Here is a 22,741-nt window from a genome sequence, read left to right on the forward strand (position 1 = left end):
TCATTTCTATGTTTTGGCTCTTTTTACTTCTCCGGGCGAAATTGAACGATGACTTCGTAAGTGGAAGTAGTTCCTCCCGGTGTTGGGTCTAGGCTCTGTCCATATGATCACCGTAACACGCATGTGCCAAGTTGAGCACTATCTCGTTTCGCCTCTGTTGCAGCAGGAGGACGGCGTTTTGTGGTTTTCTTACGATTCGGGCAGCATGCCTGAAGCCTAGCTGCGATGCCTTGCGAAAGGGCTATAGGCTCATGATGTTGTGTTGCTGCCTGCTTGAACTACCAGGTGACCAGCTCGGGAGTTGTTTTTCACAAGTTCCCTTGCGACATTGCGCGTCTCAATGTCTGGACAGACATCGTGTGCCGTTGGAACTCCGGGAAGCCGTGGTCGCCGAATAGCAGGACAATCATCTGTTCTGACCACTTCTTGCGAGAATGCTACCAGCGGGATCTGCGCTTGTTATGCGACGCTGGTTTTTCAAGCAAGTACGCGCGTTTGAAGCCAGACGCCGTGCCGTCGATCCTTGATCCTGGATCCTCGCCTTCCGAAACAGCCGACGGACTGACGCCAGACGCCGTTTCGCCTTACCTCGTTCCTCGATCTTCGCCTCCCCAAAGAGCAGACGGATCATGCGTGAACCCTCGCCGGACCGGGGTACGTATATTCCTCGCTCACGTCGCGCTGGCCGCTGCTTTGTCCCTGTTCGTGCTGGCGAGCATGTGCGATTGCAAGCCTGTTGAAGCGACATTCACGTGCACGTCGCACGTGAACGCATACAAAAGTTTTGAGCTATATATCAGTAGAAGTGAGTGCGCGTGTCCGCCCGCGAGCTGGCGTGCTCTTGCAAACGCTGCTTTAGGAATTTTACCCAGGACTGGACCGAACCCGACATGGGGAATCATAACTCTGAAGACCACCGTTATGCACTGTAATCTTATTATATTTCAATACTCTATGCTGTTACCAGAAAACAGTACATTTAAAAGGAAATACGTTTTTTTTTGTTTTTTTTTTTCAAAACCAGTGATCTGAATAATATATTCTTCATTATTGCAAGATGCACTCTAAAAAAAGTTTGTGCATCAACTTTCACGCACGACCTTCGGAGAGCCAATCAGCACAACTTACGGAGGTAGCTCAGCGAATGACAATGCCGAACATATGGTTAGACCAAGAAATACAGCCTGAGTTGTGACATTAAGCAATGCAAAATGTCACGCTTGCATTGCTTAATGTCACAACTCAGACTGCGTTTTTTGGTCTAAACATATGTTTCGGAATTGTCATTCGCTGAGCTGCCTCCGCAAGTTGTGCTCATTGGCTTTTTGAGTGTTTTGCGGGAAAGCAGGCGCACAGGCTTTTTTTTAGAGTGTAGACTAGAAAACATTTCGTTTGTTTGGCGACCAAAACATCCCACTTCTAATACATACATCCAATTAGTATTTATGTTGACACATGTTGCACATCGTTAGTTTAGCAGCGTGCGGTCGCCAGGGCAATTTTTTCCACCCAGTCTCTCCTCTTCCACCGCACTAACATTCTGACTGACTCCCAGACGGCCTGTCGGCACTTCCTTTCAACACCCTGCATCTCTCCACTGCGTCCCTACTTGACTCCTTCCTATCCTACACCACCCACACTTTCCGGCTAGTCTGGGTGCCTGGGCTTGGTCCCTGGGCACGCAGCCATCCCTGGTAATGAGTGCGTTTGTGTGCTCGCCCAAGAACTCTCACACCGGAAGTCTGGGGTAGACTGCCACCATCCGACCAGCCCCTACCCCTTGCACAACTCAACAAGCAGAGTTACACCTTGTTCAACAACATTATCCTCCTCCTCACCCTTCTCTTACTAGCAGAGAGTGCGTTCTATGACGTCAACTCTTTTCCCAGCATTCTCCGCATGGTCTGGCATTGTCCTCTGTCTCGCCTCTTCCCAACCCCTCCCCCACCTTCTGGGAGGAGCGGCTGACCGATGACGCGGCCACCGGCCAGCAATGGCAGGTGAACCGTGCCAGATCGGTGACCACCATTTTTGAGGCCCCGGACTAGGGGCTCCACGCGGGGATGCTAGAACCCGTTTCTACAAAAAAGTTAATTTATTCAATATTTTATCACTTTCGCGTGGCCCTTAGACTGAAGTTAGGCTATAGGGTGTGTTATGAACAAATCAAAGATGATAAATATTGACTGATTGGTTTCACAGGGCGGTGACCACTGTAGCAGTAGCACAGTGTCGAGGGACAATGGTTTGCCAATGGTCAATACATGGGATGACGCCTCAGAAGCACCGACGTATGAATCGTCGCCCGATGCACCAGTGGCTCGAGAAGAACCTGTTGGCCAGAACCAAGACAATGCCGTATGCCTTAGCCAAGTGCGTATATTTGTTTTCATTGGTGCAAATTAGCCGTATCTTGTGTATGAGCCTGGAGATAATATTGTTATGAGTAACGAAACATGTTTACTAATACTGAACGTGCTGGTCCTTGGCCCGAAACCAAAAAATGAATCATCAACAGCGTCTCGCATTGCTTGATATAGGGGGGTGTCAAGAAACAAAATTTCACTTCCTAATATCACACTCTGGAGTGCGGGGGGGGGGGGGGGGGGGGGGGCTGTATCCACCATTTGCCCTATTCGTTACGTAGAGGCGCTTGTTTATGAGCGAATTTCGCGGTGTTGGTAAATGCCACAAAACCTAATGAGCATCTCTTACGACTGCAGAGCTCGAGAAGCACCACTGAAGACGCTCTTAGGCCTCACATACCTTAGTCCACTACGCTTTTCTGTCCGTCGAGGTGGCCCCACGGCACCCACTGGGGCCGTTTTGACCACAAGTGAGCCAATTCCTTGAGTAACAGATCCTCTAAGCTCCGAATAAATATCAATATGTATGAAAATTGAGTACCAGCCGATGCTCTTTTGCGTTGCCGACTTCTTCGGCTGGCGCAGCCAATCACAACGCAAAAAGAAGTTGAGCAAGCTGGAACATATTGCCTTCGCCCGCAGGGAAAAAAAGGGCAAAGGCTCTCAACTATGAATTCTAGCGCGGGTTTGAGCAGAAGGTATGTCACGTGAAACCACCCTATACGTACACGAACTCAACTCTGTTACGTCACGGTGCGGTAATGGCGCGTCTTGCGCACTTCCGGTCTGGGATGTAGGCGGAAGACTCCATGCGAAACGTCTATTCCTGCGTTGTTTTGAAAGGAACCAGACAAAAAACTGCCTTGTCGTCAAAACGCCGCGACTGATCACGTACCAAAAGAGCCGAGAAAGGTTCGAAGGTTGGTTTTCAAGGGCTCGGTTCGTCCGAGAACGTGGATATGTGCCGTGAAAAGGGAAAACCAGACGCCGTCGGTGTCGTGTCCCAGCGAGGGATAACGGCAGGAACGTCGTGACTGAACAACCGTCATCAGGCCAATGATGTTCATTCAGGGCACAAGGACCCAGCTCGAGAAGGAGAGAAAGACGAAGTGGCATCTAGTGGCCGAGAATTATAAATGTGGCAAAGATGTGGCAATGAAAGAGAAAGTGAGAATACAACATCCCCCCCCCCCTCCCCCCGTTAAGGAAAGAAGAGAAAGAGGAAAGAAGAAAGAAGTAGACACAAAACAAATGCAACACAAATTACATAGGACTCAATGCAATATACAAAGTACGATAAACAAGTATGAATAAATGTACAATAACCTCAATTGGAATCAGCACAGCATCTCCGAACCTCACAGGTTTCCGCCGCTCTCGTCTAGAGCGTCTAACAGTCTCGTTTGCTGGCGCTGTTGCGGCGGTGTTAGGTGCAGCCGCTGCACCATTGTTCCCCTGCACAGTCCTGTTACCGGTGGATCTTCGACCGGCAGTGTCCTGATCACCATTTGGCTGGACCGCTGGATCCCGTGCAACAACGCCTGAGGGCGTACACTGGGCAGGAACCTGACTGTCATCCGCGACAGTAGGCGATTCAGGAACCCATTGAACTCTCAGGATTCCTGGTGGCCGATGCTGAAACGTGTTTGAGGGCGTCGACTGCTTCTCGGGTGGAACGGCAGTGGTCAACTTGGATGCGTTCCAGGCTCTTCCGTCCTCTAAGCGGAATGTCCAACGTCCAACTCGTTCCATATTTTCAACGGCTCGCTGAACTTGGATTTATCGTTGCGCGTTTTCTTTGGAAGCCGGTAGCGAACGAATTGACCAACAACAAATGTCGGTCGTTTGGCTCCTCGTCGCTGGTCAGTGTATTTCTTGCTTGACTGTCGCCGATGACATACTCGTTCTCGTAGACGTTTCATCTCCTTCACTGGGTTGCGAAGAAATTCACGAGGTGAGACCCAGGATTAGGAGACGCGTCTTCGGTTTGCTTCCGTGGAGGAGGAGCGCTGGCGACAGGCCTGTTGTGGCATGTGAGGTACACCGATACACCCCTAGGTAGTCGGTGACTGCTTCTTGTAACCGACGCTTCTCAGCGGCGGCGAGCTGAATGAAGTTTTTCAGTACGCGATTGAACCTTTCGACGAGCCCATTGGCTTGCGCATAGTTCACAGACGAGTACACGTGGTTTATGCCTCAGTTTTTTAGGAAGTCGTTAAACTGTAATGACGTGAACTGTGGCCCGTTGTCTGACAAGAGACAACCTGGATAACCTTCCCGAGCGAAGACTGATGACAGAAATGTAATCACTCGAGAGGTTGTCACGTCGTGGCAAAACTGAACCTCTGGCCATTTTGAAAAATAATCAACAAGAGTGATGGCATACCGGCATGCTGGCTCTGCTCGCTCAAATAGACCGACAATGTCGATGGCGACTTTGGCCCATGGCCGCTCCGGAAGTGGAACTCGCTGCAAGGGTGCTGGTGAAGCTTTGATAGGCTTGTCTGTCGCTAGGCACACCGGGCAGCTTCTGATCACACTTTCGGTTTGACGTTTTATGGCAGGCCACCACTAGAGGTCTCGGAGCCGGCTCTTGGTCCTGACGATTCCTGGATGGCCTTCGTGTGTATTTCACACGAAGTGTGAAATACTCACGAAGGACAATCCTGTTGACTGATACAAAACTTGAAAGTATAAAACAGAGAGGACGAGGACGGGAACAGGACATTTTTTAAAACAGAGAGGACGAGGACGGGAACAGGACATGTTTTGTATCTATTAACCAATACGCTCGTTTTCAATTGTAACTAACAACGTTTTTCGAGCCATGTTTCGTCCAAACCCCAACTGCGTTTCTTCGGTCTGAAAGATGTCCTGTTCCCGTCCTCGTCCTCTCTGTTTTATACTTTCAAGTTTTGTATCTATTAACCAACACGCTCGTTTTCAATTGTAACTGTTGACTGAAGGACAATCAGTGCCTGATAGTCGGTACGTAATGTAAAGTGGCGACCCTATAGGTAGTTATGCCATCGCTCACGTGCCTAGAGACATGCCAGGGCTTCTTTTTCCCCAACAGATTACTTTGGTTCTGCTGGAGTGAACGTACGAGAGGCAAAAGCAACAGTATGGACTTGTTTCCCCGCTCGTTGCTGGAGGACAGCCCCAAGCCCATATGCGGACGCCTCTGTTGCGTCGATTATCGGCAGGGCGGGGTCGAGCATCCGAAGTACTTGACTGGACGACAAGAGAAATTTCAACCGTTTAAAACTTTCGTTGGCCTCGGGGTCCCAAATGAATGGAACGTCTTTGCTCAGGAGCCGGCGAAGTGGTTCCACTTCGGTCGCAAGTCTGGGAATAAATCTTGAATAATATTCCACCAGTCTCAGGAATGACCTGAGCTGGCTAATGTCCGTTGGCACCGGTGTCTGGTTAATGTTGTCCACTTTTTGTTTAAGAAGAGCGATTCCCTGGCTGCTAAGTTGGTGACCCAAGAAAGAGAGTTTTCTGACGTCAAAGACGCACTTGTCATTCATGCGTAGGCCTGCACTGGAGATGCGCTGAAGAACGGCTCGGGAGTTAGCAAGATGCTCCTCGCTGGATCTGCCAAAGACAATGATGTCGTCTATGTAGAATAGTACTCCTTCACAGCCATGTAAAATTCTAGACATCATTTGTCGGAATGACGCTGGAGCAGAGGCCAGGCCGAAACATACCCTCTTAAATCGGAACAGGCTTTCATGTGTTACAAAGGCTGTCAGGTCTCTGCTATCTGGGTGTAGTTCTACCTGATGGTATGCAGAAGCCATATAGAGTTTTGAAAAGTGGATTGCACTAACCAGGGAATTAAGAAGTTCCTCTGTGTGTGGTAGAGGAAAGCTGTCAATAACAAGTGCCTTGTTTGGCTCCCTGAGATCTACACACATCCTAATTTTTCCATCCTTCTTCTGGACTACGACGATTGGCGACACCCATTCAGACGCGTCAATACGTTCAATCAGGTCCCTGGCTTCAAGGCGCTTAAGCTCGTCTGAAACTTGCTTGCGAACCGTAAACGGAAGACATCGCAATTTGCATTGTACTGGTGTAACAGAGAGATGGACTTTTACCTTGTGTACATAGCCTTTGGCGTGACCAAGCTCGGAAACAAAAAGATGCTTGTAGTCAGCGCTCAGTGATTTTGGAAGCCGTCCCACTGTAGATGTTTCAGGTGTCGCTGCTCCAGCAGCAACTTGTCGATCTCCGATATGAGGAGGACCACTCTTCGGAGAGAGCCGTGATGCGGAACTTGATTCCCTTACAGCAGCACGTAGACGATCCTCTCACGACGGCGGGCGTTGCTGGACTTTTTCTGGAGGGCTGTGTGCTACCCCGGAACCATCTGGCACTTCGTTGGTCAATAAATCTTGCCCCGATGAGGAATCTAGGCCTTTGACCTGAGTGTGAAGACAGCGCAACGCTGTCCCTAGGATGCGAAGATCTAGGGCTTGTATAGCATCAAGACCCAAGAGAGGCGTTCCATTGTTTGTGACATAAAATAATATAAACGCCGTCTTTTTCTGGTAGGAGACATCTGCGTAAAATGCCCCCAGGACTGTTATTTTCTCGTGTGAATAGTTCAGGAGATCCGTGTGTGGTGAGAAAAGCTCGATGGTCCTTTTCTCTTTGAGGCTCTTGGAAACCGCATCCGAAACGATGGAAACGGACGATCCGGTATCCACGAGAAAGTTGACAGCATGATGGAAGACGATGACGTGTATGTAAATGGCCGATCGACGACTACCAGGAGTAACGTCCATCAGAATTCCATAATCGTCTTCGTCGTCGTCGGAAAATATCTCTTGGATATGAACGGAGTTCTGTCGACGGTTGGAGCTCCTGCAGACTCGCACGTAATGTCCGCGCTTACCGCACCCATAGCACGTGGCATTTTTCACTGGGCAGGCCGCGGCGGTTAGACATTTGTGCAAACCACAGTTTCGGCATTATGGCAAGGTCTCCTGGTGCGATCTAGGTGCCCAAGGCCCGGATGTGAGCCTCTTGCACTGGACCGACTCCCGGTTATTACGTGGTACTGACACTGATTGGTCATGAGTAGCCGTCCCGGAGAGACTCCGATTTGAGGCTCGACGAGACAGAGGCTGGTCGTGTTGTGGTGCATGGCAGGTAGTCAGTCGTTCCGACGTAGGCGGAGGCCATGACACCTGGCGCGAGGAAGAACATCCTTTGTTACTTCGCTGCTGTCGATGGGAGGGTCTACGACGTTCTGCATTGACCTCGCATGCTATTAAAGGTTCGTCGGCATATGGCTGTGATCGCATCGCACTTGCTTCTTGTGCGGCCTTCTCTAGGTGAAGAGCGACGTCGACGGCGCGCTCGAACGTTAAGGCTTTGTCGTAGAGCAGTCGTTCGCGAAGAGAAGCCGAGGATATTCCCGCTATGAGCTGCTCACGAAGGTCTTCGTCAACGCGGGTTCCAAAATCGCATCTGATCGCCAATTGACGTAAAGCCGCGATGTACTCTGCGAGCGACTCGTTGGCTTGTTGATGGTGGCGGCGAAACCGATATCACTCTACAATGGCGCTCGTGTTTCCAGAGAAATGGTTGGCTAAGGCTGCGACCGTTTTTACGTAGCAGTCATGAGAGGGAGTTTCCACATGGACAGACTGACTTGACTTCGTAGCTTCTCCAGCCGTGTTTACAGCTGGCCCCGTGGCTGGCGGAAGCGTAGGGGTAGCGGGTGGTGGAAGACGACTCACTATGACGGCATCATAGACACGTTGACCTTCATCACCCAAGTTGTGGATGAGGATGGATTGACGGCGAACGGCAGAAAACTCGACAGCACCAGCTGCATCCATGTAGCGCTGGAACCGCTTGTACCATTCGTCCCAAGGTACCGGAGGTCGTCCAGGAGCATCCAGAATTGGTTTTGGTGGCGCGATGTTTGAAAAAGCCATCTTCGGGTGAGAGCGGATCAGCTTGCGGCAATCTGACGTCCTGGTCCGATCTAGCAGGAGGCTGCGTCAACGTTATGGGAGCGAGGCCTATATCCGAACGCTGTGGTATGGCCTAACTGCGCTGGGTCTAGAATTGAGCTGAGGCAGGATCGCAGATCGGCGGACCAAGGTAGGCGAAGACGCGCAGTCCCGCGACGAACTTGGTGGCTAGCAGGAACCGTCAAGCATCCTCGTCGCCAAACGAATGTCGTGTCCCAGCGAGAGACAACGGCACGGACGTCGTGACTAAACAGCCATCATTAGGCCAATGATGTTTATTCAGGGCGCAAGGACCCAGCTCGAGAAGGAGAGAAAGACGAAGTGGCATCTAGTGGCTGAGAATTATAGATGTGGCAAAGATGTGGCAATGAAAGAGGAAGTGAGAATACAACAGTCGGCGCCTGTCCTGTTTACTTCTTGTCCTTGTTTCTGTTGCGCTATTTTATGTTTTACTAAGATGAACCAACTAGCCCAACAACGTGCCTTACTAAACAACAGTCGGACCACGATTGCTTGAGCGGCAAGCACTTTGGGTTGAATTCACAATTACTTGCGGTCATCAGCTTTATTTGTTTTGTTCCAACATAAATGCCAGAGAACTAACAAGTTGTGCGGACCACCACGCGAACTTTTGCGGTGTAACGAGCCTCGGTAATTTTGCTGAGGCCGCTCAAGTAATCGGACATTGCCAGGAAGACATAGGATCAACAATTCGAACGCGAACAAAGGCAGGGAAACTCACACCGACGCCAACAACAGCGCATTTCAATGGTGTGTTTATGGGTGACGGCGAGCTTCTTGCCCACACTCCATCGCGCATGCACGGCGCTGGTGGCGTTCGCTAGAGGCGCTCCGGTTTGTTTGTAAACATGAGTTGGTGTATAAGATGTCCGATTGATGTGGCCCCCCAATTTTCACCCAGGCGTGCGGCGTAATCTGCCGGTTGCATCAGTCAGTCAGTCAGTCAAAGTATTGAAGGAAAACAAAGGAGGTGTTGCTCGACCAGTGGCCGTGTATGCCAGTTGTAGTAACTATCGCACCGCTTTTACAGAGCGGGGACCAGGCTTCCACTCGTGGGCCAGGGTGCAACCGCAGCACCGCCGCTTCATGCGACACCGTGTCAGCAACTACTGGAATTGATGGCCATTCTGGACCGCACTTGGAGCCACCCATCTGCCACATCTGTATGTGGGTGGTAACAAGAGGTATGCAGTGACTTGGTTCACCTTATCGTGTAATGACGGAATACCTTTATCAGCCTCTTTCTCACTCTCTCACTCTTTGTGCATTGTTATTTGAGTCTATATCTTAAATGTAATGCGTTTGGTGTGCCAGGTACACCGACACTGTACGCGGACAAAGCTGTGCAAGCCTTCGAGAAGCTTTGTCAGACCTCGACTGAAAATCCGGCACTGCCAATATTTTTGGGTGAGTAATTGTGGTGGCTTAAGAATATAGTGCCATCTATGTAATGCAGATTTGACTAGAGTTATAATAGTGTACATAGTATAGATGCATTATTCGTGTTCCCCGAGTTTATTTTTCGTCAAATTCGGAAGGTTAGTTCTGGATTTTTATTCTTTTATCAAAACAAATTTTTATATTGTAAAATATTTACAATGAGCTCATCTCTACATTTCAAGACAAGCAGGTATGCTCGTATTTACTACAAGCTTGCTGTAATAAATACAAGTGCAGATTTTTGTATACGCATAAAAGTAAAAGTCGTCTCGCTGTTGCTGATGCCACAGAAATGTGCCGTGAAAGCCCAGGTTGAACAATGTAGTAGTATAGAAACCTCAGCTTCAAGCACCCCCGTTCAAGTAATTTTACCCGTACCCACTGATGGAACTATGCGGTCCACTGTTATACAAAAAAAAAAAAAAAAAAAAAACATGCCACTTTTTTTTTCTGCAAAAGCCAGGAATGGTGACCACGGTCTGAACTTGAGACTTGAACAACTGCTAGCAGCGTTAGACGTATAGCTTTATTTCTGCCGCGAAATAGAAATACATTGCCTCGTTCTCTGCAAAAAAACACTGACACACACCGTCTTTTTGAGAACCGATGACCGTTCGCACTGATCCAACCTGACCTTTATTGTGTGCTTTATCTTTTCCCCGATCGATGTGACCTTCAAACTCTTTTCGGATAAATTGCGGGCAAATGGTTTTAGGACTTTATTGACTTTATCTGAAAACACAGAACTACCGTTATATCATAACCATGGTGTTGTACCGTCGTCTTTGTGTTTTCTTCTGGTTCGGTCTTGGTTCCGGCATGCATGCTAAATAGTAGTTTGGTTACTGCCACTACCAAGCATGAAGTGGTTCCAACCAGTTCATAACACTACCTTTGACTGTGGCCATTCATGCATTCCCCTCATCTTTTGTTGAGCCTGGGCTACTTGCAGTAGCATGGCAGAAAGGTGGGGATCTAATGTTTTATTGCGTCAAAATAAACTGGGAAGAGTTAGAGTGACGGATATATATTTTTTCTCATGAATTGCAAACTGCACTGCGTCATAAGTCATGTCATGCACACTCTTACTGTGTGTGTCTAACAGTTTTTCAATGAACCGGGAATCGCCATGCACATCTGGTCGAGTTCTGGTTCGGTCAAAAATAATTATTTTGATCCAGTTTTTGGTTCGATTTTCTTTTGACACCATAATGTTTGCCCTGGTATTCGATTCTTTCCAGGCGTGGTTGTCCAAAGCCCTTTGGGAAGCGAGTCAGGTGTTCCGGGAAGTCCGGAACAAGCTGAAGAGAACTCGGCAGAGGTTGAACAATGGTTGCGCAGTGGTGTTCCATGCCTACGGAGGACAAAACACCAAGCTCTTTGTCGTTAGAGCGGGATGCCGCTCCTGAACCCTCGGAACCCGAGGCAGCGCCTTCGGAGACCAGTAACACGGACTTCATGGACTTTGACGAGGATATGTGTCCTGAGCCAAATCTGTTGGACGAGTGCTATAGGCCAGACAACTCTTTCAACTTCGATGATGAACCGGACTCTTCAGACACCAGCATCTGCTCCAAGGACTCTGTGGACTCGGACGGTGGAACAGATGTCGAGTATGTGTCCACAATAACTCTTAAGAAACCAGAACTTAATTTTATGAGTAGGATTAAGCTGGGTCTACCAATTTAGGAAACCTGTAATTATCTGGGACTTTTCTTTACCTGGAAAAGTCAAAGAATTATGAAGAAAACAGTCAAAAGGTTGGCTATAATCAGGAAAAATGACAAATGAAATTGGCACAGCAGTACACAACGAAGCTTGACAGTCACATAATGGCATGGCTGCACCCAATAATGTTCCTTGAAACATCATTAGATAATGCAAGCCATTACCTGAATTAATTAATTAATTAATTTAGATATACTACCAGTCCCTAAATAAAACTTTATTTGGGTGGTTACATGGGTATATGTTATCATACATACGGTTTATGGTGCAGTGTGGGAGTCTCTATAACTACATCTTATAAAAAGCATGACGAGCACACTTGGTTATTGGACCAGGTTGCAGTAACGGCCAGGGAATTTAATCGAAATAGTCTGGGAGAACCTGGCAAAGTCAATGAATACGACAGGAGGAGTTTGGTAGATATCCCGGTTTGGTGCAAAGAACTGCAAGAGATAATAGCAGAATAAAAACAAAATTGAAAGTGTTGAAAAAGAACTGCTTTTGAAATTTCAAGACTATAATTTCTTTTTATTATTTTTTTTTACAGTGAAAAGGTTTGCAAAACGTCCTCAGCAGCAGTGGACCCGATAAAGGAAATAAAGTACCTGGTAACTGCATCACAGCTGCTGCTGCTGTTTTCTGTTTGAGTCAATTGCCTGGCTCCAACACGGACGAAGCTGACACATCAATGGACCCTTGTGCACGCCGTCATCACGCGTGCACGAGGACACAATACTCTCTGGGAGAATCAGCCCCGAATCAACACCAAGGCACTCCTTAACATCCTGCTGCCTGCTGCCATCACCTTCTCTGGAGCCAGCCCTACGCGCGTTCTTTGCCTCCTTGGATCTATAGGCATGCAAGCCTTGAAGAAGACGCAGCTCTTCCGGGTGCAGAGCTGTTTGGTCTTTCCTGCTGCTACAAAGGTGAGCAGAACTGGCTACAAGATTGTCAGTTTACTAAACATGTTCATTGATTGAGCCTCACACTGCGTTTTCCGGTTTCAAAGGCCTGTGAAGCTGAACAGAAGTCCCTCCTGACAGTCACGAAAGGGAAGCTCCACCTTGCAGGCAATGGGCGTGCTGACTCGCCTGGCTACTCTGTACACGCTGCTTGACACCCGCATCAAGAAGATCATGGACTACGAGGTTCTTCAGGTAAGAAGTGGCCAAATATAAGATGATCTCAATGCATAACATATATTAGGTATGGATTTCACGGCACCTTTTCTACCCTAGTCGTCAGGAGACAATTCGAGCAACCACATGGAGACGGAGGGCCTGAAACGTTCCCTGGACCAGCGGCGTAGACTTTTCATTTGCCCGGGGGGGGGGGGGGGGGGGGGGGGGGCAGGCTGCAAGTTCTCCAGGGGGAGAAGGGGGAGGGGGGGGGGGGGCTTTTCCACGCAATTTTTATTTACACCGGAAATTGTCAGTAGTTTATTTTAGGGGGTACATTTAAGAGCGTATGTATATCACTTGGTGTCCGTCGCTGTGTGCGTTATTTTGTTTACATTCCACTACTAGAAGCTCGTTGCATGGTACGTAAACAACATTTTGGTAAGGATCATGGCCCGCGGGGGGGGGGGGGGGGGGCTCTGTCCTCCCCCTTCCTTGTATCTCACCAGGGGAAGCATGAGCCCCGATGCCCCCCCCCTCCCCCCCCCCCCCCCCCCCGTTGTCTACGCCTATGCCATGGCCTTCCTCCTGAGCACGGGGCAGTCGGTGTATGTTCTTGTGACCGACCGGCGCTCTGGGGTGAATGCCCTGATGAGAGACAGGTACCTCAACACCAAGCACCGGTTCGACGCATGGCATTTCGCAAAAGGTAATAGTATTGATAGCTCTAATACCCTTGTACATGGGCCGTTTTACAATCATTGAGTCAAGGATCATTGACATCTCCCAACTGTCGCTGAGATCAACTAAGTTGCCCGGTGCTACACAGTACATAGGCCTAACGACCGCAGTTGGGGTGCACGTCACGTGACCCACATGATAGAAAAAAAAAGTTTGAGGATAATTGCGTTTAACACGTTTAATAAAACACAAATAAAGTTCAACTTGACATATACTGTAAACAACTTAAATTTCGCGAATCGCCCACAGTTCGCGAAAAATAGGTCCCACAAACAATTCCGGTGAAATGTAAACACATAGAAATCTATATTGAGATCCCACTGCGTCGCGAAAATTAAAACCCACAAATTATTCCAAAACTTCAGCTTTGACTTAGATCGCGAAATATTAAGTCCGCGAAAAATAAGTAGTTAACAGTAATAGATTTTAGTTTATTTTGGAAACACAAAAAAACACGAAAATCGGAACATTTCACACTAATTCAAAGCAGGAGTGACAACGAAAGTTTTATTGCCACCGACATCACAATGGCCGCACTTCCGCGACGTTTCGCAATACTTTTAGTGGTAGCTCTGGCTTCGTATCATACCTCTTCTGATAATATTTGCTGCTATGATAACTTTAGCTACCGCCCCCAAGCTTCTGCAATAGTAAGTGCTTTACTAGCACTGGCCATCAATGGTGATGCGGTGAATGCCGCCATCTTTAGCTCTGTTAAGGTGGACCCCCATCAGTTAACTGAGGCAGGCCAGCTCAGTTTAATTCAGTGATCGTTAGCGGCTTATGGTAGATGCACTGCCGTGTAACACCGCTCGATCGCGATTGAGTCAACGATCGCTGGCTCAACAAACTATAGTGCAATATACTTTGTTGTCAAGATACACGTGGCATTATTCAAACATCATCTTATGGTATACTAAAGCTGACGATGTTGTCTATCCTGCACCACTATCTAGATGCAATTCTACTATAGCTTCATATATTTAGTGCATCTAATATCAAAACTTATTATTCTCCAAACTAGACTGGTGCTGAGCTAGTAATGCATGGAGGCATTCTAATTTCTAGGCATTGGGAGCAAGATGGCAACTGCAGGCAAGACGAAGAACAGCGTCTTGAACGCATGGGTCAAGACTGTACGTGGACATTTCTACTGGTGTGTAGAAACCGGCAGTGGAAATGTTGGTTTAGACGGCTGATATACCGGTCTAGAAGGGGGTCATGACATCCCGACCCCCCCTCTAGACCTGCCACTGGCAGGACTCCATCTCGTATCCAGCTCATATTACTGAGCGGATATTTCACTTACATGAAGAGGCCTAAACCGTTTGTTTTTAGCCTTATATTTTAATTAAAACACTCTTCACTTTTGAGGTCGTGAAAAGACACATAATGAGGAAGTGAACACTGACTTGTAACATGCAAAAGGCGCATAAAAAAGAAAATTGAAGATTATATGAAAATTATTTATGTAGAATTACTGAGCAGAGATCTAGCTTCTGCAAAAATGGCAAAAAATAAAATGGCAGTTGCATCACATATACAACACAAAAAAGTGTTTTGTGGACAGGCAACACGAAATGCTGCAAGGGACACTGGCTTTGCTGTTTAACCTTTCAACTACCACCTGGAGTATACTCGGCTGCGCTCTGGTTACTTGCTCAGCAACTATCGACTAAACCCAGCACTTACAAGGGTTAATTTGGTACTTTATCTTATTCTCTTATCGCAGGGACCGAGCCATACGTTGCTCTCGAAAAGATTGTCGTGTCCAAGCAACTTCTAAAAGACATTTCAAGGGTGTCTGGAGACGGCCAGACATACCGTCTAGAGTCATTTCCCAGCATGCTTCATCGGTTTACTCCAAAATCCAGTCACTTCAGCTTTGAGGGCCTGGTGGCACGGTAAGCAGGCATCCTGATACGTGCTAGTGGTATGTGTGTGATATTTATGTTTGTTCTTGAGCCTTTTCAGAAATTTCTACTGTGCACCACTCACGCAGAAAATTCTGCGGATGCGCTGATGTACTCTAGCAGATGAGCGAGTGCACATGTTGTCTTCAGGAGTGAGGCCCTACGTCAATTTGTGCAATATTTATCTCCCTCGTGTTTTTAACAAGCTTTTCATTGTTACTGTAAGTCGAAGGGAAGTCAACATTTTTCATACATACTTGTGTCCGCACAATGGTGGCAAATTGCAACGCTCGATGTACTGTAAACGACTTAATTTTCGCGAAGATCTAATTTTTACGAATCGCCTACAGTTTGCGAAATAACATCTCGCAAACAATTTTGGTAGAATGTTAACACATAATACTTCACATTGAGATCCGAGCGTGTGGGGAAAATTAGAACCTGCGAATTATTGCAAAATTTGAGCTTCGACCTAAATCGCGAAATATTGAGCCCCCGAAAAATAACTTGTTTACAGTAAATGAGGACTGTCGGCTTAGCTTTGGTCGCAATAACAGTGAGTCATTCGATGAGAACAGGATGGGTTGCTAGTGTGCGAAGCGATGCAGGGCCATGCTCCCGAGGATGGTCAGCTAGCATACAACAGGTTGACTGCTAGTGTAGATACAGTTCCTAGCATTGGTTATGCAATATGAAAATTTCCGGAAAGTTCTAATATGAAATATGCTTAGGGCATGTTTACAGTATTTCCTCCCCTTATATGTGGCCTTTGCAGGACTGCCGCCGCGGTGCTTCACTACAATGAGAACAGCAACCGTGCGCAGGCCACAACGAAGGACGAAAAAAAGCGGAGTTTTCTGAAGTTTCCCAAGTCACGGAAAGGCACATGGGTCCTCAGCCTTATCATGGAGACTCCGTCGTACGGTAAATACCGACTTTTATTCAGACATTGGCAGAAGCTTGGCTATCAATCTTTCTTACTCAGACTACGTCCAGAGGCTCCTCAAATCCTGCCTGGAGCTGGCCAGGCTTCCCAGATCTACCAGCAGGCTGCGGCTGCGAACATGCCGCGTCCTCGTCGACCACCTCTGTGTAGCGTTGCACAAAGGCCAGACAAGGAAGCAGCGGTGTTGGCCTACAGGACCCGGTTCGATGAAGCGTAGTGGAAGCCTGTGCATGTGGTCGATGGGAATTCTTTTCTTATCCTGGCCACCACACAGTCTGACACGGCGAAACCTGCCCAGTCGTCCCCAAATCCGCCAGACGAACTAGCTATATGCCGTTTTTCTGTACCTTCTGAAAACGCAACACGAGAATTGGTAAGAGCCTTAGAAAAACTTCATCTGCTAAACTTGTGCTGCGAGCTTAGGAACCCTTTTGCCGCATCTCTATATGAAAAGGTTTTTCGAAATTTGGAAAGCCCATGATATCTAGACATGTGGGTGAAACTTTTGGCGCTGCTTCTGGTGTGCTTCTATAGACACTGAGGAATTCAGTAATGCTTGTATGGACGTTTCCTCGTTCTTGGGAGATTTACTTTGCAAACCCTTTTAAAATCTAATTAAATCTTTCAACTCGTTCATTAGCCTGTGGGTTGCAAATTGCAGACTCACGATCAGAAGTCCCTCGACTTGAGGAACTCTTAGGTTGTGCGGGACCTGACCTGTAGTCCATGGTCCAAGGCAGTAATCTTTGGATGTCTCTCTCAGATCAATATTGTTATTAGGAAGTCGCCGAGAATCTCTGCTGTCACTTGACTGCAGAAAGCAACCCCAGGCCACTTACTGAACTAGTTTGTTGTAAAACTGTAATGGTCAGAGAAGTTTGTAGAATAGTTCCACAGTGTCTGTTCCAAGCTGTTTTCATTCACCTGTTGGAGAAAGGACTGGTTGTAGAGGCGATGCTTACTTGTCGGTTGTCTGGCGTGTGTGACAGTATTTGGACAAGTGTTGGCTTCGCTATCCATTCTGGGCCACCAGAAGCACTCCCGTAGTCGTTGGGTTCGCACTATTCCAGGATGATATTTGTGTGCCAGGTCGATGAGTCGACGTCGGAGTGAAGCAGGAGGAACCAGCATTTTTGCACATAGCAGTAAGCCATACACAGAAGAAAGTTCTTTTCGTAGCTTGTAGTAGGGAGACAGTGCTGATTCCCATAGGTATTCGAGACCTCAACCCATGTTGACACACTATCACCCTAGGTAAATCGGGGTGGTGTACTTGGTCAATTGAGCAGAGGCTGCACACAGGGCAAGTGAATTTTCTCTTGTCGACGTATGACTCCGTGCAATCGGAGCAGTTCAACGCAGGAAGACGAGAAAGCTCGTCTGCCACAAGATTATCATTGCCCTTTTGGTAATTTTAAGGAGACGCATGGCCATCCGGCAATTCTTATCGGTTGTCGACCGTATCCCTAAATACAGAGTAGTGTAACCAGAGCCTGGTGGTCCATCCTGAGCATGAAATGGTGACCGAAAAAGAAAACATGCTGCTTCTCGCAGGCCCAGAGACACGCCTATTCCTCTTTCTCTGTAGAGCAGTTGCACCTGGTGCCCAAAAGCATTCGCGACGTGAACAACATGGTGCGAATTACATATGAATATCTTGCTGTAGAACTATGCCTAATCCATAATTTGATGAATCTGTTGTGACGACAGCAAAATTCTAATTGGAGAGTGAAGAAAAAAACTGAAACAAATTTCTCTCCAACCTGTGACGATAGCAGGCAGTGTCACGTCGAAAATTAAATGGAACAGTTTCGAATCAGGTCTTGGACTAATGCAAATGCCTCCTCCTGTGCCGTTCGCCTTTATAAGGCGGCATCTTTACGCGGGCGCACATGCAAGGGCTTCATGATGGTGTCAAAGTTAGGTATGAATTTGAAACGGTATGTAAGCAGGTCAAGCAAAGACCGGTTATGATGTCGTGTCTTTTTGAGTAGAAGCTTGCATGGTGGCTTGAACATTATCATGGCACGCCTTAATTCCCCGAGGTGTCAACTTATGTCCAAGAAATTGAAGTTGCTGCACTGAAAAATGCATTTGTTTTTGTTCGGTTTCCAACCTGCATCTTGTAGGCGGGGTAAGCCTTTTCTTAGGTGGGCATCATGCTCTTCAACTGTGCACCCGAAGCTGAGCGTATCATCCAGATCGACAAGGGTGCCTGTAGTGTGCCAAATTATACAGTTCATCATCTTTTGAAAAGCCGGAGTGGCGGAAGCCAGCCCAAAACATACTGTGTACACGAAGAGACTTCCATAAGTCACAAACACATTGAGGTCCCGGCTCTCCTCTACCAGGTCCAGCTAGTGGTACGCTGACGAGAGGTCCCGCTGGTTGAAGACGCGGGTGCCAGAAAGCTGGTGAAGAAGCGCGTTCGGACATGGAAGAGGATGTGGATTGAGAACAACAGAAGTGTTTGGCTTGCAGAAGTGGTCTGTGATGCAGTAATGCGCTAATCACCCAGGAGTGCTCCAACTTTGCCAGCTCTTCAGGAACTTTGTCACGCACTGCAAAAGTTAGCCTTCATAAATTTTGTTGCACCAGACTGATGGAAGCTTCGTCTTCACCTTGTGAACATGTGGGGGCACGGCCAAAATACTACGACAATGGCACCTAACATACCGCTCCTGTTAGCTCTGCAGTTTCTTCTCGCGGCGAGTGACAGTGGCCTTCCATCCTTCTACCCGAGAGCGACCAACGCAATGCCCGGGATGACGAAGACAGCACCGCTGATTACCCTGGCCGACCCCCTCGATGGCGGTGAATTCAACGCTGGAGCGGTACCAGGATTCCTGCCGCCAGTGTCGCCTGACACGCAAGCCCCACCAGCATCGACATCAAGCACACTGCCTTCAAAAGCCTTCTCGCAGGTGTTTTCGACCAGTGGGCACGGCGAAATTGCTACGACAATGACACCTAACATACCGCTCCTGTTTGCTCTGCAGGTTAGTAGGCAAAAACTTTCGTACTCCGTTAGGGGTAATTACGTTTGTCTCGTTTTGCCGTGCCCACGGATGTGTCTGAAGCAGTGTTGTACACGTTCCTCAAAAAAAGGAACGAAAGCTCGTTCCTCGTTCCTTCTGATATTTGGAACGCGTTCCCGTTACAAGTTCCATATCTGAAAAAGGAACTCGTTCCCGTTACAGTTAAAAAATGGAACGTATCGTTACATATACGTTACATTTATATTTTGCTATTACCATATTGAGTTGGATCGAACCACGTTCTATATTTTTATCTATCCCATCAAATGCCAACACAAGAATATGAATGCCGTGATGGAAAGGCACCTGGAGGAGAAAACAAGCGGAAGCAGAGATTTATTTCATGATATATTCACCATTAAAAGTCTCAGCTTTTAACCATATTCATGTTTGTGGTGGGCTATGCAGACGAGCTAAATGTACTGTTGCATTGCACGAGCGTTTTACAACAACCTCGTACGTTTCAATCTAACAATGTTCCCTGTTCGAACTTAACAACAGTTGCTTATCGATGTTGCTGTCTGCATGACAAACAAATGAAGAAGAGGGTAGGGCTTTTGGAAGGTCAGTCTTGAAAACTCAACAAGTTCTTCGTGAAGGTTGAATTTGTTGTTCAGTTTGAAGGAGGGGAGAAATAATAAAGGTTAATTTTTGTGTATTTTTTAAGTGACCAGTGTTCGGGATAGAGGAGTGCGTTCAATGTCTAGAGACTAGTAACCTGCTTTTTTGTTGTAACTGTGGTTCTCTTTGTGTAAGTTCAGTGGCGGCTGTAGTCGGCCTCAGATTTCTGCGTGTATGAGGATTTGTGGAAGCGAAGCAAGTAGCTGAGTTTGAAACGTCCCTCTTTCTGACTTTTCCTTTGACTAAAGTTTTTATGTTTTGCTCTTTGAACTGCAGCCTCGGGCACGAAAAAAAAAACAAATTAACGTCCACTAGCTCTCATGTACCCAACTGTTACCAAGCGAGGACCACACAAAATGAACCCTAATATAAGTAACCAAAACGTTCACGAGATTCTGCTCTTCGTAAAGACATTGCTTTTATACTTTTAAAATTTCCCTCTTAAAAATAAATTAAAAATTACCCCAGTAGCGGAAAAAAAGAACGCCGTTCTTTTTCCCGTTCCAGTAAAAATGTAACGAGTTCCCGTTCCAGTTCCACAGATGCCAAATGAAACGGCGGCGTTCCTTCGTTCCTCCTAAAAGTAACGCATTCCAGGAACGCCGTTCCTTGGAACGCCGTTCCGTACAACACTGGTCTGAAGCGGTTTCTTGACTTGTTGTTACTTCTTAGTGGAGACATAGAGCGTAACCCTGGTCCCATGCCTAAACCTGAAGCCGAGTCACTTACGAAAATAGAGTCGCTTGTCAGCGAAATGCATTCCGGCCAAGCAAGCGTGTTGATTCAGCTCAAATAAATCAGGGACGAACAAAAACGAACAAATGACTCGATAACCACTCTCATCGCGCGTGTTGAAATGATTAAAAGTGAGCTCGCAAGTTGCAAATCAAAAATGAACTCGACAGACGAACTTGAGGCGAAATTCGAGTCTGTACTTTAGGAATTGGCCATTTTCAAGCGTCGTTCCGATGACGCAGAGTGTCGTTCCCGTCGATCCAACTTGCTTTTCTTTGGCATAGATGACTCGGCTAAGGAAACGTGGGCTCAATCGGAAAAGCTGGTTTTGGATGTGTGCTCAGATAAGCTTGACGTACAAATTGACCCTGCTACAATCGAACGGGCTCACCGCATCGGGAAGTTCAACACCAGCAAGAAAAGGCCTTTTTTTGTAATGTTTTCCTTCTTTAAACATAAGGATGCGGTGCTGGGGTCATGCTACAAACTAAAAAATACGGGTATTTCTATCAGCGAGGATTTTTCACAAATTGTTCAACTTGACAGAAGGCGGCTGCCTGAATTTGGTCGTACCCAGGGGGGTCGTTACAAACTTCGCGTCGACAAATTGTATATCGGCGATAAGCTATATTTGTTCGACCATAACACAAACGAAGTTTATGAAGCCGCCTCCTAACTAACTCGAGACAGCGCGTTTGAATCTGTCCTCCCTGAGCTAAAAAAAACGCCGGTAAACACACGCGTAGTCCCCTTTCTTTGCCAGATGAGATTTCAGTTATTTTTACTAACACAAGAATCGTAGTCCGTAACCGCGATGACCTGCCAATAGTTATTGACGCATCATCAAGCGATATTGTTATTTTGACAGAAACGTGGCTTTTAAGTGTTGTCCGTGATAATGACATTTTTTTACTGTTAAATGCTACAATTTTTATCGGTGTGACAGAACGGATAGGCGTGGAGGAGGTATTTTAATCGCAGTGAATAAAGCCATTGAATGTTATCACGTGAATATTGTTTCCCCGTTGGAGCTTGTTTGCGTACGCCTACAGTGCGCTTATAGAAATATTATTTTGCGCGTTTGTTGCCGTCCTCCCAACGCTCCTGCAAATTCGTGCTCGGAGTTGCACGATGCTTTAAATGTGATTTGTTGAAGGTTCCCCCTTGCACCCATGTTTTTACTAGGTGACTTTAATCTTCCCTTGATCAACTGGTCGGGACCTTTTCCCGCTGCATCTAGTAGCTCTTCTGATTACTTGCAGGATATTTAGGGTAGTCTGCCATGTGGTGCAGTGAACCAGATCTGTAGCAAATGCTGGACAACCTTTGATTGGGTGTTTTGCCCCTAACTATTGATTCCTTTTGTGCTTGAATTTTTGCCACTTGAAAACTGAGTCCCGCATCTTTGGTAAAAATTTGGCCTCCTTCATCGCCTGCTCAACCTGTGAGATGATGGCATGAGCTTATTCGAGTGTTAGCTCAAGCTCTAGTAGTGGGCGGTTTCAGACTTCGGCATGAATTATCTTATTATCAAGTCGATTGTAGATTATTTCGTCTGCTATTCTCCCAAACAGGCAGTTTGTCGGAAGGCCCCGGAGGACATGACACACTCTTGTACTGTTTTGGCCGGTCATCCACGTGCACAACGAAAAGTAAATCTTTCTGATGTTTTACTGTGAAGAATTTTTGCAGCTTCCGTGCCGCTGCATCATAGGTTCTGGAAATGGGTGATGCAGGTCTCCACGATTCAGAGGTAGCTCCTGCAGTACTTGCAGTTATATGAGTGGTAGCACTGGACAAGGCAGAATCTTCCGGCTGTTTGCAGTAGGTCCGCTGACCCTCAACTCCAAGTGAGCTAAATAGAATGGCAGTTCTGCCATCATCTATTGTTGACCCATTGGAAGGGATCGTGTACTGGCATACCATAGCTCCATGAAATCGCAGGCTCACCTGGGTATGGTAGGAAACACGGGTGGATCAACCCTTATAATCGAGTTGAGGCTGTGTCAATTGTGACAATTGTTATGTATAGGGACTGTCTATGCAAGTTTCACATAAGGCAAGCTGTTCCCATTCCG

General features: G+C 47.2%; 1 protein-coding gene and 1 pseudogene across 1 annotated transcript; both read left to right on the forward strand.

Annotated features, from left to right (window-relative positions):
• Positions 1-261: 261 nt before the first annotated feature.
• On the forward strand, positions 262-11,512 carry LOC115326622 (the record flags this gene model as incomplete). Its single annotated transcript, XM_040220341.1, has 5 exons — positions 262-654; positions 2,203-2,373; positions 9,414-9,567; positions 9,698-9,790; positions 11,253-11,512. Coding segments are annotated over 5 exons (1,071 nt in total), but the record flags the coding sequence as incomplete, so codon positions are not given.
• An 896-nt stretch (positions 11,513-12,408) lies between these two features.
• Positions 12,409-22,741, forward strand: part of LOC120848336 — a 99,148-nt pseudogene continuing 88,815 nt past the window's right edge.

Source organism: Ixodes scapularis, unplaced genomic scaffold (assembly GCF_016920785.2).
Source record: "Ixodes scapularis isolate PalLabHiFi unplaced genomic scaffold, ASM1692078v2 PGA_scaffold7__128_contigs__length_106722199, whole genome shotgun sequence".
Lineage (NCBI taxonomy): Eukaryota > Metazoa > Arthropoda > Arachnida > Ixodida > Ixodidae > Ixodes > Ixodes scapularis.